We start from the raw sequence: 18961 nt of genomic DNA, 5'->3' as shown, positions 1-18961 counted from the left end.
AAGAATAGACTGACGAGTTTCAGAAGAAAGTTATTTGTTTCTGGCCATTTTGAGCCTGTAATCGAACCCACAATTGCTGATGCTCCAGATACTCAACTAGTCTCAAGAAGGCCAGTTTTATTGCTTCTTTAATCAGCACAACAGTTTTCAGCTGTGTTAACATAATTGCAAAAGGGTTTTCTAATGATCAATTAGCCTTTTAAAATTATAAACTTGGATTAGCAAACACAACGTGCCATTGGAACACAGGACTTATGGTTGCTGATAATGGGCCTATGTAGATATTCCATAAAAGAATCTGCCGTTTCCAGCTACAATAGCCATTTACAACATTAACAATGTCTACACTGTATTTTCGATCAATTTGATGTTATTTTAATGGACCATTTTTTTTTATTTTCTTTCAAAAACAAGGACATTTCTAAGCGACCCAAAACTTTTGAACGGTAGTGTACTACAATGTAAACTTGCGAACTTGTATTTGAGTGTTATTTCATCTCACTGGACTCTTGTATCTGGATACTGTCTTTCTGTTTCAGTCTAATTCTGGTAATCAACTGAGTGTTTGTTTGTTTCATTGTATAGCGGAGTCACTTCTGCCTCAACCACAAAACGTTGAGGTGGTCTCTAACAACATGGATGCCATAGTTACGTGGGATGCTCCCCCTTAGTTCACTGAGACACCTTACCTACACAGCTGAATACAGGTGAGACATGCATGCACACACACACACAGGATTAAAAAAACAGATGAAGAGGGTGTTGCTCATTCTGGATGCAGTTTTCCTCCTGCAGTGTCTCAGAGGCATTTAGACTGGTACATCCATTCCACTCAGTCAGCACACAAACACTCAGCAGCATCCTGGACTACACTGGACTGGAGACTGACTATTTACCAGAGCAAATAGAAAAGCAAAACACACACACACACACACATATATACAGATGTAGGATCTTAATTTGATCACCCTGTTGCAGGATAACTTTCTCCTGCAACAGCCTAAAAAGGCTTCTAAAGTTTGTAATTTCCACTTTGAAATTTCAGACTTGATTTTCCTGCTCAAAAATGTCCATGAATTATAATGCACATAATAATTCCCATTTTATATTGCTGCAGGATTATTTTCCTGCTGTAGGAGACTGGCTCAAATTAAGATCATACATTTGTATGACACACACATACACAAGAATGCCAACACAAAATACCTCTGGTTTAAGTGTTTTGTCTTTGATAGTATATTTAGAGGTTGTTCACACTTACTATACTTTTCGCAAAAATACCCTTGGCTACACAATACTACAATGTATACTTTCGAACTTGTCACATCTCAACCGCTACCTCCGGAGGTAGCGCACGACACTCCCGACAGTTGCCCCCCTGTAAGCAGGGCAGTGTAAACAGAAATGTCTCGTTGAGCCAACACTCTTACAGTAAATTGTAATATCATAGCAATGTTTTTGAAACAGCTGTAATGTACAGACATGTACATGTTTCATATTTTTTAGACTTTTTTTGTTACAGAGTTTTTACCTGAAATTGTACTAACAGCCTGTTACATTCTGAAATTGTCTCCGTAGCTTTAAATCGCAAGATTATTATATTTGTATTATTTTGATTGACTGCACTGAGCCACCGAGGTCCAACTGCAATTCGGGGCATTCCTGCATCTGGGCATTCTTGCATCTGCAGGAACGCCCTCCCTCAAGCATCCCATTGGTTCTTTCATGAACCCCCCCCACACGGAGCATGACATCTTCATGCTTGTGTGATACTTTTGAATGTGGGTTAAAAGGAAAATAAAAGTATTATCTGAATTTTTTCGCCCCTGCCTACCGGAGTCCTCCTTGCTAGCTAGTGGGTTCTTTGCTCCCACCTGCCCTCACCGTCGTTGACAAAACTGCGGGAAAACAGTGCCGGACAGGCGGGGGCGAAGGACACTGTCTACCGGTCACCCACGCCTCCTGTGTGCTAGCTAACTAGCTAGATTCTAGTTAGTGACACTGGAGACAGGCGGGAGGCTGGTGCGACACCGTGTTCCAACTAGCTAGGTAATTTGATCACTCTTTTACTGCTGAGAATGTTCCTGCACAGCAGGAAATGCATACTTTTAGTGTATTCAAGGTTGAAAAAAGACTAAAGTTTGTAATTTACACTTTAAAATGTCAGACTTGATTTGCCCTAACGAAAAATGTATCAACCCCTACAAAAAAACCATTACTTATACATCCACATAATAATTCACATTTCCTGTTGCTGCAGGATTGTTTTCCTGCTTTAGCAAACTGGCTCAAATTAAGATCCTACATCTGTATGAGGAACTTCACAGAGAGGGGAAGTTGTGAACAATGACAGGGCATTGATATGACCACACATGCAGTATAGGAACTAAAAAAGTTCCACCTTTTCTGGAAGAGAACAAGACACACACACACCAGCAAAAAAACAAAACCTTTTTGATTTTTATAAAACAGGTAGTAACATCACACTAAGAGAAACTAAGAGAATGAAAGGGTTTTCCTGTCTAATGAATCAATTGCATCAGGGCTATTGAGTTTGTAGCTACATTATTTACGTGTTATGTTCTTTTCGAATACCTTGCCAAATCAGCTGTGTGTTTTCTCCTCTCTACTTAATAGTAAGCAACATAAAAGGCAATGTTATTACACATCGATGCCACAAAAAAATTTCATTATAATGTTAACCTCTTTTTATTGTCTGATACTCAGAAAGCCTTCAACGGCTTTCTTCCACACCGTGTGTAAAGCCACCAAAGAGCACAGGTGTGACTTCGGCGAACTTCCTAGTTGCCATGGAAATTATCAATTCAGAGTGAGGACAGAGTTAAAGGGAAATACCTCCAGCTGGGCGGAAACCCCAAACTTCTCTCTTAAGAAAGAAAGTGAGTACCAATATGCACTTTTGTGAGACTGTTCATTGTAGCTCTCTCATTCTAGACGTCCTATCTTTGACTTCCTGTATTGTGTCTCCTCAGCCGTCATTGGTCCTCCGAACGTAACCTTGGTCACCAAGGGAGGAGCTATAGGAGCTGTAGAGGTGAACATTCAGAATCCGGTGCTAAAGATCTCATCGCTGAAAGAAGCCTACAGCAAAGTGGAATACAATATCAGATACTGGAAGAATACTGACAAGAAGGATGTAAGATCGACAAATAATAGTCTAACACACACAAACACATACACACACACACATACTGTGTACACTGAGTGTACAAAACATTAGGAACACATTCTTAATATTGCACCAACTTTTGCTCTCAGAACAGCCTGAATTTGTTGGGGCAAGGTGTCGAAAGTGTTCTACAGGGATTCTGGCCCACGTTGAGTCCAATGCCTCCCACAGTTGTGTCAAGTTGGTTGGATGTCCTTTGTGTGGTGGAACATTCTTGATACACACGGGAAAATAATGTTGAGCATGAAAAACCCAGCAGCGTTGCAGTTCTAGACACTCAAACCGGTGCACCTGGCACCTAGTACCATACCCTGTTCAAAGGCACTTAAATCTGTTGTCTTGCCCATTCAAGCTCTGAATGGCACACATATAGTGCATTCGGAAAGTATTTTGACCCCTTGACTTTTTCCACATTTTGTTACGTTACAGCCTTATTCTAAAATTGATTAAATCGTTTATTCCCCCTCATCAATCTACATACAATACCCAATAATGACAAAGCAAAAACTGGTTTTTAGAAATGTTTACATAAGTATTCAGACTCTTTACCCAGTACTTTGTTGAAAACACCTTTGGCAGCGATTACTGCCTCAAGTCTTCTTGGGTATGGCACTACAAGCTTGGCACACCTGTATTTTGGGAGTTTCTCCCATTCTTCTCTGCAGATCCACTCAAGCTCTGTCAGGTTGGATGGGGAGCGTCGCTGCACAGCTATTTTCAGGTCTCTCCAGAGATGTTCGATCGGGTTCAAGTCCAGGCTCGCTGGGCCATTCAAGGACATTCAGAGTTTTGTCCCGAAGCTACTCCTGCGTTGTCTTGGCTGTATGCTTAGGGTCATTGTCCTGTTGGAAGGTGAACCTTCACCCCAGTCTGAGGTCCTGAGCGCTCTGGAGCAGGTTTTCATCAAGGATCTCTCTGTACTTTGCTCAGTTCATTTTTCCCTCGATCCTGACTAATCTCCCAGTCCCTGCCGCTGAAAAACATCCCCACAGCATGATGCTGCCACCACCATGCTTCACCGTAGGGATGGTGCCAGGTTTCCTCCAGATGTGACATTTGGCATTCAGGCCAAAGAGTTCAATCTTGGTTTCATCAAACCAGAGAATCTTGTTTCTCATGGTCTGAGAGTCCTTTAGGTGCCTTTTGGCAAACTCCAAGCGGGCTGTCATGTGCCTTTTACTGAGGAGTGGCTTCCATCTGGCCACTCTAACAAAAATACCTGATTGGTGGAGTGCTGAAAAGATGGTTGTCCTTCTGGAAGGTTCTCCCATCTCCACAGAGGAACTCTGGAGCTCTGTCAGAGTGACCATCGGCTTCTTGGTCACCTCCCTGACCAAGGCCCTTCTCCCCCGATTGCTCAGTTGGGCCGGGTGGCCAGCTCTAGAAAGAGTCTTGGTGGTTCCAAACTTCTTCCATTTAAGAATGATGGAGGCCACTGTGTTCTTCGGGACCTTCAATGCTGCAGAAAATGTTTGGTACCGTTCCCCAGATCTTTGCCTTGACACAATCCTGTCTCGGAGCTCTACGGACAATTCCTTCAACCTCATGGCTTGGTTTTTGCTCTGAAATGCACTGTCAACTGTGGGACCTTATATAGACAGTTGTGTGCTTTCCCAAATCATGTCCAATCAATTGAATTTACCACAGGTGGACTCCAATCAAGTTGTAGAAATATCTCAAGGATGATCAATGGAGTCTCATAGCAAAGGGTCTGAATACTTATGTTAATGTTTTTACTCTTCATAAATTTGCAAACATGTCTAAAAACGTGTTTTTGCTTTGTCATAATGGAGTATTGTGTGTAGATTGATGAGGAAAATGTTTTATTTAACAAAATGTGGAAAAACAAAAGGGGTCTGAATACTTTCCGAACGCACTGTATACAAACCATGTCTCAATTGTCTCAAGGCTTACAAATCCTTCTTTAACCTATATCCTCCCCTTCATCTACACTGATTGAAATGGATTTCACAAGTACGGGATCATAGCTTTCACCTAAATTCACCTGGTCAGTCTATGTCATGGAAAGAGCAGCTGTTCCTAATGTTTATACACCCGGTGTATATACACACACAAAAACACACACACACACACACACACACACACACACACACACACACACACACACACACACACACACACACTCCCACTCTTTCTCTCACCCACTCACAACTCACTCTCTCACTCACTCATTCACACACATACACTAACTCAATGTGTTATCACAGGTGTTTGAGAGAGAGAGGGTGACTGAGCAACGTGTTAAGCTGAAGCCACTGGAGCCCAACACTAGATACTGCATTCAGGTCCAGGTGTACATACCGATGCCGCACAACAATACGGGGCAGTACAGCAAGGATGCGTGTGTGATGAGCACACCGATCAACACAACCACAGGTGAGCTCTCCACCACCTCCCTCACACACCCTTCTCCCCTTTCTTCCACTTTTTCTATATCCTCCCTCTCCACCCCCTCAACCCCTTCATAATTTGATGATACCAAATAGCAATTATGTTCATTGTTACAAACGGAACTGAAACTGCCTCAGCAAAACACTCATTTCCATAATCTGTGCCATCAGTTCAGTTTCTGAGGGTCATTCTCACTGGTGTCCACCTGTGTCTGTGCTGTAGATGGGGAGCGAAGGCTGTCTGAGGGCCTGGTGGTCAGTTTGGTGACAGTGGCTGTGGCTTTCCCACTACTCCTCCTAGTCCCCTGGATCATCTACAAAGGGAGAAGGTTCCTCCATCCCAAGGTTAAGCTGCCTGAGCATTTGAAACAGGTACTGTGTGTGTGTGCGTGTGTGTGCGCATGCGTATGTGTGTGCACTTATGTACGTGTGTGTGTGCACGTGTGTGTGTGTGCATGGGTGCATGTGTGCGTCCCTGCGTAACTGGTGCACGTGTGTGTGAGTTTGTGTTCAATCAATTAATTATTCAATCCATCCATCTATTCACCCACCCATCCATCCATTCGTTGGATGGTTGATTGGCTGACAGTTCGTCTCCCCCACAGCACCTGACTGATTCTCATCAATACACCTACCTGGCCTCGCAGATCACCTCTCCTCTACAAGAGAAGTATGATCAGATCAGCGCTCTGTGTGAGGAAAACCCATACAATGTGTTGACTGACGTACCAGAGGACAACCTTTACCATGTGCATAGTGGGGTCTCTGTGGAGATGCCTGAATACTACAATGCTGTTGCTGAAAATGCCAATTTTGACATGCCCTACAAGAATATCTGACTGGGACAATGGTATAAAGATATGAGCTACTGTAATCATTCTGTATATGGGCATATGGAATCTGAGGAAATCAGGTAGTCACGATGGATTGCAAGCCATTAACATTAAAGTGTCCATTAGTGTCAGAAGCCCTTCAACATTATTCATTTCACTTTTCAGTGTTTTTCTTTTTGGATTTCTGTGCTTACAAAACCGTATTGAACTTCATTCTTTTTAGTTTTTATATACTATATAGAGCTGAAGTCGGAAATGTACATATACTTAGGTTGGAGTCATTAAAACTAGTTTTTCAATCACTCCACACATTTCTTGTTAACAAACTATAGTTTTGGCAAGTCGGTTAGGACATCTACTTTGTGCATGACACAAGTCATTTTTCCAACAATTGTTTACAGACAGATTATTTCACTTATAATTCACTGTATCACAATTTCAGTGGGTCAGAAGTTTACATACACTAAGTTGACTGTGCCTTTAAACAGCTTGGAAAATTCCAAACATTTATGTCATGGCTTTAGAAGCTTCTGATAGGCTAACTGACATCATTTGAGTCAATTGGAGGTGTACCTGTGGATGTATTTCAAGGCCTACCTTCAAACTCAGTGCCTCTTTGCTTGACATCATGGGAAAATCAAAATAAATCAGCCAAGACCTCAGAAAAAAAACTGTAGACCTCCACAAGTTTGGTTCATCCTTGGGAGCAATTTCCAAACGCCTGAAGGTACCATGTTCATGTGAACAAACAATAGTACGCAAGTATAAACACGAATGTACTTTGGTTCGAAAAGTGCAAATCAATCCCAGGACAACAGCAAAGGACCTTGTGAAGATGCTGGAGAAAACAGGTACAAAAGTATCTATATCCACAGTAAAACGAGTCCTATATCGAAATAACCTGAAAGGCTGCTCAGCAAGGAAGAAGCCACTGCTCCAAAACCGCCATAAAAAAGCCAGACTACGGTTTGCAACTGCACATGGGGACAAAGATCGTACTTTTTGGAGAAATGTCCTCTGGTGTGATGAAACAAAAATAGAACTGTTTGGCCATAATGACCATCGTTATGTTTGGAGGAAAAAAGGGGAACGCTTGCAAGCCGAAGAACACCATACCAACCGTGAAGCACGGGGTTGGCAGCATCATGCTGTAGGGGTGCTTTGCTGCAGGAGGGCCTGGTGCACTTCACAAAAAAGATGGCATCATGAGGAAGGAAAATGATGTGGATATCTAATGACATCAGTCAGAAAGTTAAAGCTTGGTCGCAAATGGGTCTTCCAAATGGACAAAGACCCCAAGCATACTTCCAAAGTTGTGGCAAAATGGCTTAAGGACAACAAAGTCAAGGTATTGGAGTGGCCATCACAAAGCCCTGACCTCAATGCTATAGAAAATGTGTGGGCAGAACTGAAAAAGTGTGTGCGAGCAAGGAGGCCTACAAACCTGACTCAGTTACACCAGCTCTGTCAGGAGGAATGGGCCAAAATTCACCCAACTAATTGTGGGAAACTTGTGGAAGGCTACCTGAATCGTTTGTTAAACAATTTAAAGGCAATGCCACCAAATACCAATTGAGTGTATATAAAATTCTGACCCACTGGGAATGTGATGAAATAAATAAAAGCTGAAATAAATCATTCTCTATACTATTATTCTGACATTTCACATTCTTAAAATAAAGTGGTGATCCTAACTGACCTAAGACAGGGCATTTTTACTAGGATTAAATGTCAGGAATTGTGAAAAACTGAGATTAAATGTATTTGGCTAAGGTGTATGTAAACTTGCGACTTCAACTGTATATACAGTGGCTTGCGAAAGTATTCACCCCCTTGGCATTTTCCCATTCTTAAAGGCAAAACTGCTCCAGCTCCTTCAATTTGGATCGGTTCCGCTGGTGTACAGCAATCTTTAAGTCAAACCACAGATTATATATTAGATTGAGGTCTGGGCTTTGACTAGGCCATTCTAAGACATTTCAATGTTTCCCTTTAAGCCACTCGAGTGTTGCTTTAGCAGTATGCTTAGGGTCGTTGTCCTGCTGGAAGATGAACCTCTGTCCCAGTCTCAAATCTCTGGAAGACTGAAACAGGTTTCACTCAAGACTTTCCCTGTATTTAGCGCCATCCATCATTCCTTCAATTCTGACCAGTTTCCCAGTCCTTGATGGTGTTCTCGGGGTGATGAGAGGTGTTGGTTTTGCGCCAGACATAGCGTTTTCCTTGATGGCCAAAAATATCAATTTTAGTCTCATCTGACCCGAGTACCTTCTTCCATATGTTTGGGGAGTCTCCCACATGCCTTTTGGCGAACACCAAACGTGTTTGCTTATTTTCTAAGGAAAAAATAAGGGGTTAAATACATTAAAAATGAAATAAAATCATGATCTTTCTTATCTCCCAGATATAGGACGGACTACTCAGAACAATTACTTTTTATTTTGGGGGGGAATATTTGTTGTTCCATGTAGTGAATCTGTTATTCAAAACTATGAAATAAAACATATGGAATCATGTAGTAACCAAAAAAGTTATATTTGAGATTATTCAAAGTAGCCATCCTTTGCCTTGATGACAGCTTTGCACACTCTTGGCATTCTCTCAACCAGCTTCACCTGGAATGCTTTTCCAACAGTCTTGAAGTAGTTCCTACATATGATGTGCACTTGTTGGCTGCTTTTCTTTCACTCTGCGGTCCAAATCATCCCAAATCATCGCAATTGGGTTGAGGTCGGGTGATTGTGGAGGCCAGGTCATCTGAAGCAGCACTCCATCACTCTCCTTCTTGGTAAAATAGCCCTTACACAGCCTGGAGGTGTGTTGGGTCATTGTCCTGTTGAAAAACAAATGATTGTCCCACTAAGCCCAAACCAGATGGGAGAATGGTCTGGTAGCCATGCTGGTTAAGTGTGCCTTGAATTCTAAATACATTTACATTTTACATTTACGTAATTTAGCAGAACAACTATGGGGGGTGGGGGAAGAAGGATTACTTTATACTATTGCAGGTATTCCTTAAAGAGGTAGGGTTTCAAGTGTCTCCAGAAGGTGGTCAGTGACTCCACTGTCCTGGTGTCATGGGGGAGCTTGTTCCACCATTGGGGTGCCAGAGCAGCGAATAGCTTTGACTGGGCTGAGCGGGAACTGTGCTTCCGTAGAGGTAGGGGAGCTAGCAGGCCAGAGGTGGATGAACGTAGTGCCCTCGTTTGGGTGTAGGGTCTGATCAGAGCCTGAAGGTAAGGAGGTGCCGTTCCCCTCACAGCTCCGTAGGCAAGCACCATGGTCTTGTAGTAGATGCGAGCCTCAACTGGAAGCCAGTGGAGTGTGCGGAGGAGCGGGGTGACATGAGAGAACTTGGGAAGGTTGAACACCAGACGGGCTGCAGCGTTCTGGATAAGTTGTACGGGTTTAATGGCACAGGCAGGGAGCCCAGCCAACAGCGAGTTGCAGTAATCCAGACGGGAGATGACAAGTGCCTGTATTAGGACCTGTGCCGCTTTCTGTGTAAGGTAGTGTCGTACTCTGCGAATGTTGTAGAGCATGAACCTGCAGGATCGGGTCACCGCTTTGATGTTAGCGGAGAACGACAGGGTGTTGTCCAGGGTCACGCCACAATTACTACGAATTATAATAATCACAAATCGATATCTATAAATCACAAACAGTGTCACCAGCAATGCCTTCCCACACCATCACACCTCCTCCTCCATGCAGAGATCATCCGTTCACCTATTCTGCGTCTCACAAAGACACGGCGGTTGGAACCAAAAATGACAAATTTGGACAGATTTCCAACAGTCTGATGTCCATTGCTCATGTTTCTTGGCTCAAGCATGTCTCTTCTTCTTATTGGTGTCCTTATTGGTCTTAAAATTCAAAATCAAATAGCGGTTGTGTGCGGTGCAGTTGCCGTACCAGGTGGTGACACAGCCCAACAGGATGCTCTCAATTGTGCATCTGTAAAAGTTTGTGAGGGTCTTAGGGGCTAAGACGAATTTCTTCAGCCTCCTGAGGTTGAAGACGCGCTGTTGCGCCTTCTTCACCACACTGTCCGTGTGGGTGGACCATTTCAGATTGTAAGTGATGTGTACGCCGAGGAACTTTAAGCTTTTTCAGCTTCTCCACTGCGGTCCAGTTGATGTGGATAGGGGCGTGCTCCCTCTGCTGTTTCCTGAAGTTCACGATCAGCTCCTTCGTTTTGTTGACATTGAGGGAGAGGATATTTTCCTGGCACCACTCCGCCAGGGCCCTCACCTCCTCCCTGTAGGCTGTCTCGTCATTGTTGGTAATCAGGCCTACTACTGTTGTGTCGTCTGCAGACTTGATGATTGAGTTGGAGGCGTGTGTAGCCACGAAGTCATTGGTGAACAGGGAGTACAGGAAGGGGCTGAGCACACACCCTTGTGGGGACCCTGTGCTGAGGATCAGCGAAGTGGAGGTGTTATTTCCTACCTTCACTGCCTGGGGCAGCTCGTCAGGAAGTCCAGGACCCAGTAGCACAGGGCGGGGTTCAGATCCAGGGCCCCGAGCTTACTGATAAGGTTGGAGGGTACTATGGTGTTGAAGGCTGAGCAATAGTCAATGAACAGTATTCTTAAATAGGTATTCCTCTTGTCCAGATGGGATAGGGCAGTGTGCAGTGCGATAGCGATTGCATCGTCTGTGGATTTATAGGGGCGGTAAGCAAATTGAAATTGGTCTAGGGTGTCAGGTAAGGTAGAGGAAAACCGCACCGAAGCGGCGGGAGAACTCCGCATAGCTGACTGTAGCGGCGTCTATTCCCCTCCACTTGGCGTTGGCCCACTCCAGGGCCTTGCCGGACAGACAGGAGATGAGGGCGGACACGCTCTCGTATCCCGAGGGCGCCGGGTGGATGGTTGCCAGGTAGAGTTCCACTTGGAGCAGGAAACCCTGACACCCGGCCGCGGTGCTCATCATAAGCCCTCGGGAGCGATAGCCGAATCCCACTGGACTCCGGAGGTGAAACGATGGGTATGGCTGATGGTGGTGGTATCGTTGGAGGAGGTGTGGTCAAACCTCCTCTTTCCCATCGCCTCAAGGTGTCCATCACCCCTTGCATGGCGGTGCCAAGATCCTGGATCATGGCCGCTTGTTGGATACCGCGCTCCTCCAGTGATCCCGTTGGCACCGCCGATCCTGCTGACTCCATGTGTGGTGTGTTATTCTGTCAAAGGCGACGTGTATGCGGTGAGCGAAGTCAAGCGCAGGACACAGAGCTACTGGCAGACGTACTTTACTAACCAGTAAAAGAACATACAAAACAAAACCTCCTAACAGGGAGGAAACAAATACACGCATACGACACAGCAATGCCGACCTTACGGGAAACAAAAACAATAACACACAATTTACCAAACGAGAGACAGGGGTGAATATAGTGGCTACAATCAAACATAATAGCGAACAGGTGTAAACACTCAAGACTGAACAAGACAAACACCGAAACATCGATCGGCAGCAGCTAGTACTCCGGGGACGACGAACGCCGAAGCCTGCCCGAGCAAGGAGGAGGAGCAGCCTCGGCAGAATCCGTGACAAACCCCTTTGCTATGAAGCCCATAACTAAGATCTGGTGCAACCAATTACCTTCAGAAGTCACATAATTAGTTAAACAAAGTCCACCTGTGTGCAATCTAAGTGTCACATGATCTGTCATATGATCTCAGTATATATATACACCTGTTCTGAAAGGCCCCAGAGTCTACAACACCATTAAGCAAGGGGCACCACCAAGCAAGCGGCACCATGAAGACCAAGGAGCTCTCCAAACAGGTCAGGGACAAAGTTGTGGAGAAGTACAGATCAGGGTTGGGTTACAAAAAAATATCTGAAACTTTGAACATCCCACGGAGCACCATTAAATCCATTATGAAAAAATTGAAAGAATATGGCACCACAACATACCTGCCAAGAGAGGGCCGCCCACCAAAACTCATGGACCAGGCAAGGAGGGCATTAATCAGAGAGGCAACAAAGAGACCAAAGATAACCCTGAAGGAGCTGCAAAGCTCCACAGCGGAGATTGGAGTATCTGTCCATAGGACCACATTAAACCCTACACTCCACAGAGCTGGGCTTTATGGAAGAGTGGCCAGAAAAAAAGCCATTGCTTACAGAAAAAAATAGTTATGCACACTCAAGTTTTCTGTTTTTTTTGTCTTATTTCTTGTTTGTTTCACAATAACAAATATTTTGCATCTTCAAAGTGGTAGGCATGTTGTGTAAATCAAATGATACAAACCCCCCAAAAATCTTTTTTAATTCCAGGTTGTAAGGCAACAAAATAGGAAAAATGCCAAGGAGGGTGAATACTTTCGCAAGCCACTGTAGCTAGCTAGTCAAGGTTAGAAAACTAGCTAGCTAGCTAGCATGCTAGCTAATCCCAAAAACTCAGATTGAATGGAAAGTCTATTCTGTAGATGGTAACTAGCTAGTTGGTAGGCCTAACAAAACGCAAGGAAGGCTAATGTTAGCTAGCTATAGTTAACTAGCTAGCCAACACTAGGCTAGCTAGCTGGCAAACGCTAGCTAGCTAGTTAACTACCTATGCTAAATCGTTTAGCAGAAGTCATGTATACAAAAAAGCTAAACAAATTGGATGGAAAACTTACTCTCTTTATCCTGTGATGACGTTTTTGTCTTGTCTATAACCCTTTGTTTCTTTCGCGGCAAACTCTCATATCTGGATTTTGCACACTGACCTTCGTCTTGACCCATTCTTTGCGCACTGTCACATGACATCAGTGTCAACAAATTTAGGCCCATTCAATGTTGTTGTTATTTCAAGTGTGTTACGCAGATGGGTAGATGTTGACATGATGCCTTAATTCCTGGGATAAATAAATAATTGCAATGATGCATCCCATCCAAAAGTGAGAATGTTCCTCAAAAGCGAAACCCTTGCAAGGTTACATTATTGTCAAGGCGTCAGTGTAATGCGGTAGGCGAAGTCAGGCGCAGGACATAGAGCTAATCAAAAACGTACTTTACTCGTAGGTAAAAGTATGAAACAAAACCTCCACGCAGGGAGGGAATAAACCCGCACACTAACGACAACCAAAACATGAACAAACACGCACAACACACAGTGTGAGACAGAGGGTTAAATAGGGAAGACATAACTACATGATGGGAAATAGGTGTGACCAATGAAGACAAAACAAGTCGAACATAGATACATGGATCGGTAGTAGCTAGTACTCCGGTGACGACGAACGCCGAAGCCTGCCCGAGCAAGGAGGAGGGGCAGCCTCGGCTGAATCCGTGACAATTATGGAATAGGAGTTTGTTTTAAGAACGTTTTAAGTGAATTTATAAACCAACCTTAATAGGCTTACAATTTTAACTATAACTGTTTATTAACTCTCATCGACAGACTTTCTTTAAATTATTGTAGTGGCCGCGAACGGCTTTGTTTTTCTAACAATAATATCTGTGTCAATATTGCAAAATGTAACGAATTCATGAGGCTGTTGTCATCAACCAGAAACCGGAGACAGGGTATGCTGTCATTTGACTTAAAAAAAAAATATTCACTTCATTACTCAAAATGAAGGCGCCGAAGCGGACACAACATTTCACTGTGAAAGAGGCTGTACCTGTGTTGGTTGGTGATACGGATTCGAACACTTCCTTGCACTTTGAAAAGTGATGATGTCAAGGTGAGTGAAATAAGTAAACAGCACATACAGTGGGGAGAATAAGTATTTGATACACTGCCGATTTTGCAGGTTTTCCTACTTACAAAGCATGTAGAGGTCTGTAATTTTTATCATAGGTACACTTCAACTGTGAGAAACGGAATCTAAAACAAAAATCCAGAAAATCACATTGTATGATTTTTAAGTAATTAATTTGCATTTTATTGCATGACATAAGTATTTGATCACCTACCAACCAGTAAGAATTCCGGCTCTCACAGACCTGTTAGTTTTTCTTTAAGAAGCCCTCCTGTTCTCCACTCATTACCTTTATTAACCGCACCTGTTTGAACTCGTTACCTGTATAAAAGACACCTGTCCACACACTCAATTAAACAGACTCCAACCTCTCCACAATGGCCAAGACCAGAGAGCTGTGTAAGGACATCAGGGATACAATTGTAGACCTGCACAAGGCTGGGATTGGCTACAGGACAATAGGCAAGCAGCTTGGTGAGAAGGCAACAACTGTTGGCGCAATTATTAGAAAATGGAAGAAGTTCAAGATGACGGTCAATCACCCTCGGTCTGGGGCTCCATGCAAGATCTCACCTCGTGGGGCATCAATGATCATGAGGAAGGTGAGGGATCAGCCCAGAACTACACGGCAGGACCTGGTCAATGACCTGAAGAGAGCTGGGACCACAGTCTCAAAGAAAACCATTAGTAACACACTACGCCGTCATGGATTAAAATCCTGCAGTGCACGCAAGGTCCCCCTGCTCAAGCCAATGCATGTCCAGGCCCGTCTGAAGTTTGCCAATGACCATCTGGATGATCCAGAGGAGGAATGGGAGAAGGTCATGTGGTCTGATGAGACAAAAATAGAGCTTTTTGGTCTAAACTCCACTCGCCGTGATTGGAGGAAGAAGAAGGATGAGTACAACCCAAAGAACACCATCCCAACCGTGAAGCATGGAGGTGGAAACATCATTCTTTGGGGATGCTTTTCTGCAAAGGGGACAGGACGACTGCACCATATTGAGGGGAGGATGGATGGGGCCATGTATAGCAAGATCTTGGCCAACAACCTCCTTCCCTCAGTAAGAGCATTGAAGATGGGTCGTGGCTGGGTCTTCCAGCATGACAACGACCCAAAACACACAGCCAGGGCAACTAAGGAGTGGCTCCGTAAGAAGCATCTCAAGGGCCTGGAGTGGCCTAGCCAGTCTCCAGACCTGAACCCAATAGAAAATCTTTGGAGGGAGCTGAAAGTCCGTATTGCCCAGCGACAGCCCCGAAACCTGAAGGATCTGGAGAAGGTCTGTATGGAGGAGTGGGCCAAAATCCCTGCTGCAGTGTGTGCAAACCTGGTCAAGACCTACAGGAAACGTATGATCTCTGTAATTGCAAACAAAGGTTTCTGTACCAAATATTAAGTTCTGCTTTTCTGATGTATCAAATACTTATGTCATGCAATAAAATGCAAATTAATTACTTAAAAATCATACAATTTTCTGGATTTTTGTTTTAGATTCCGTCTCTCACAGTTGAAGTGTACCTATGATAAAAATGACAGACCTCTACATGCTTTGTAAGTAGGAAAACCTGCAAAATCGGCAGTGTATCAAATACTTGTTCTTCCCACTGCATTCGGAAAGCATTCAGACCCCTTGACCTTTTGTTACGTTACAGCCGTATTCTAAAATGTATTACATTGTTGTTTTTTTCTCATCAATCTACACATAATGATAAAACAAAAACAGGTTTTTTGAAATTTTTGCAAATGTATTCAATATTAAAAACTGAAATAACACATTTCCATAAGTATTCAGACTCTTTACTCAGTACTTTGTTGAAGCACCTTTGGCAGCAATTACAGCCTCGAGTCTTCTTGGGTATGACGCTACAAGTTTGGCACACTTGTAATTGGGGAGTTTCTCGCATTCCTCTCTGCAGATCCTCTCAAGCTTTGTCAGGTTGGATGGGGAGCATTGCTGCACAGCTATTTTCAGGTCTCTCCAGAGATGTTAGATCGGGTTCAAGTCCAGGCTCTGGCTCGGCAACTCAAGGACATTCAGAGACCTGTCCCGAAGCCACTCCTGCGTTGTCTTGACTGTGTGCTTAGGGTTGGAAGGTGAACCTTCACCCCAGTCTGAGGTCCTGAGCACTCTGGAGCAGGTTCATCAAGGATCTCTCTGTACTTTGCTCCGTTCATCTTTCCCTCGATCCTGACTAGTCTCCCAGTCCCTGCCGCAGAAAAACATCCCCACAGCATGATGCTGCCACCACCATGCTTCACTGTAGGGATGGTGCCAGGTTTCCTCCAGACGTGACGCTTGGCATTCAGACCAAAGAGTTCAATCTTAGTTTCATTAGACCAGAGAATCTTGTTTCTCATGGTTTGAGAGTATTTAGGTGCCTTTTGGCAAACTCCAAGCGGGCTGTCATGTGCCTTTTACTGAGGAGTGGCTTCCGTCTGGCCACTCTACCATGAAGGCCTGATTGGTGGAGACTGCAGAGATGGTTGTCCTTCTGGAAGTTTCTCCCATCTCCACAGAGGAACTCTAAAGCTCTGTCAGAGTGACCATCGGATTCTTGGCCAAGGCCCTTCTCCCCCGATTGCTCAGTTTGGCCGGGTGGCCAGCTCTAGAAAGAGTCTTGGTGGTTCCAAACTTCTTCCATTTAAGAATGATGGCCACTGTGTTGTTGGGGACCTTCAATGTTGCAAAAATGTTTTGTTACCCTTCCCCAGATCTGTGCCTCGACAAAATCCTGTCTCGGCACTCTACGGACAATTCCTTCGACCTCATGGCTTTATTTTTGCTCTGACGTGCACTGTCAACTGTTGGACCTTATGTAGACAGGTGTGTGCCTTTCCAAATCATGTCCAATCAACCAAATCATGTCCAATCAATTAAATAAAAAAATTCACAGGTGGACTCCAATCACGTTGTAGAAACTCAAGGATGATCAATGGAAACAGATTGCACCTTAGCTCAATTTCGAGTCTCATAGCAAAGAGTCTGAATACTTATGTAAATAAGGTATTTCAGTTTTTTATTTTTAATACATTTGCAGAAATGTCTTAAAACCTGTTTTCGCTTCGTCATTAAGGGGTATTGTGTGTAGATTGCTGAAAAAAAGAAAGAATTAATACATTGTAGAATAAGGCTGTAACGTAACAAAATGTGGGGGTCTGAATACTTTCCGAAGGCACTGTATGTTTGGTGTTATTTATGTTTGATTCTGTGAAATTTAGAGAATATATCTCAGATTAGCAAATCCTGTCATGATAACTTGGTGGAGCTCGATTGATTGCTCTCTGTCTCATGGAAATAGTTACAGTGTTTAGCTGTATATGTTTTGTCTTGTTTCTACCGATGCAATTCATATGGAAACAGCCCAAGATGCTTGCTATAGATAGCTTGCTAGTTAGTCTGTCAGGCAAGAAAAGTTGTGTGTAGCGGTAAATTTGGGCTGCGCTCACGAAGCGTCAACCTCAGTTGTCACTTTCACTAGGTAGCCATTCAGACAACCAGCTAACTAGCCACTGAATTGAATGCTAGAGTCATTTGTGTTTATCTGTTGGGCTTAGGTTATGGTTTGTCATGTTTGCTAGGTGCAAATATACATAGGGTATATTAGCTGTCTTGTTAGGGAAGATGCCCGCGCAGTGGAGTTCATATGATGAGTTGGATATTTGTTTACATAGCCAGCTAACAAGTTGCTTGTCTCTGTCTCATGGAAAGAGTTACAGTGTTTAGCTGTATATGTTTTGTCTTGTTTCTACAGATGCAATTCATTTGGAAACTGTCCAAGCGTTGTAACTATTCAGCTAGATTGGTGAAGTCTGTAGTTAGTCTGTCAGGCAAGAAAGCAAGAGTTGATTGGGAGAGAGAGAGAGAGAGAGAGAGAGAGAGAGAGAGAGAGAGAGAGAGAGAGAGAGAGAGAGAGAGAGAGAGAGAGAGAGAGATAGAGATAGAGATAGAGAGAGAGAGAGAGAGAGAGAGAGAGAGAGAGAGAGAGAGAGAGAGAGAGAGAGAGAGAGAGAGAGATCCTGACCACAATTGTATCCTATTTGTTGCTCCTCTCCTCTCATTATGTTACTCTGTTCCTCTAAGTCAGTGAAAAAGAGGGAAGTGATGTGGAAAGTCAGGGCTCAGCAGCAAAATGCTGATAGATATGATTGGAGGGATAGAGATGTGGAGAGAGGAGGGAGGAGTGGAGCGAGAGGACAGTGGAAGGAGAGAGGAAGAGGAGAGTGAAGAGGAGGGAGAGGAGAGTGGAGGGAGAGGAACATGGAGAGGAAGAGGGAGAGGAGGAAGCAGAGAGAGAGGAGAAAGCAGAGGGAGGGAAGGGGGAGAGCACACCCAAAAGGGGAGCCTACGTTTCCATGGAGTGTGTCTGCCCCAAGTCCCACCATTCACCCTTGTACCACACAGACTGGGCCTAAAGTGACAGTGGCAGTGGTTTTGGAGTTTTTAAATCTGTCCCAGAGCTTGTAATGGATTCCAACAAGAAAATGGGCGGGGTTGACCATCTTGATCACCTGAGGAGCTATTACAATGTTGGACGCATAGGCAGAAAATCGGTTTTGGGGATGCTCAACATTGTGTCGTGACTTGACTAACATTAATCTGAAGACTGTTATTTCTCTATTTAACTCACTATGTTTAATTGTTACCCGATTAAATTAATCTTGTACAAATTAACTCATTAGGATCTGGGGCACCACCAGAGTGGTTCTTTAAAGAGTTACCATCTCCCGAATTAAACTCTAAAAGGTCTTTATCTATCACATCTATAAACAGTCAACTTATTAATCATAACCTCGTATCATACCATCATTCTGAACGTCGTAAC

At 43.8% G+C, this 18961-nt stretch overlaps 1 protein-coding gene across 1 annotated transcript; it reads left to right on the top strand.

Moving 5' to 3' along the window:
• The first annotated feature begins 657 nt into the window (after positions 1–657).
• LOC121548627 (interleukin-10 receptor subunit beta-like) lies at positions 658–6726 on the top strand. Its single transcript, XM_041860142.2, has 6 exons — positions 658–707; positions 2728–2900; positions 2994–3157; positions 5419–5587; positions 5825–5973; positions 6207–6726. Exons 1-6 carry the CDS (start codon positions 658–660, stop codon positions 6438–6440), a joined length of 939 nt encoding a protein of 312 aa, XP_041716076.2. The 3' UTR covers positions 6441–6726.
• Positions 6727–18961: the final 12235 nt, after the last annotated feature.

The sequence above is a fragment of the Coregonus clupeaformis genome, unplaced genomic scaffold (genome assembly GCF_020615455.1).
Source record: "Coregonus clupeaformis isolate EN_2021a unplaced genomic scaffold, ASM2061545v1 scaf1967, whole genome shotgun sequence".
NCBI classification, from domain to species: domain Eukaryota; kingdom Metazoa; phylum Chordata; class Actinopteri; order Salmoniformes; family Salmonidae; genus Coregonus; species Coregonus clupeaformis.
The sequence above is the reverse complement of the archived record's forward strand: the minus strand, read 5'-3'. Positions and strand labels throughout refer to the sequence as shown.

Coding starts and splice junctions, on each gene's coding strand:
- LOC121548627 (XM_041860142.2), top strand. CDS start 658: ATGCTCCCCCTTAGTTCACTGAGACACCTTACCTACACAGCTGAATAC. Junction 3,158..5,418: donor AGAATACTGACAAGAAGGAT/GTAAGATCGACA, acceptor GTGTTATCACAG/GTGTTTGAGAGAGAGAGGGT. Junction 5,588..5,824: donor ACCGATCAACACAACCACAG/GTGAGCTCTCCA, acceptor TCTGTGCTGTAG/ATGGGGAGCGAAGGCTGTCT.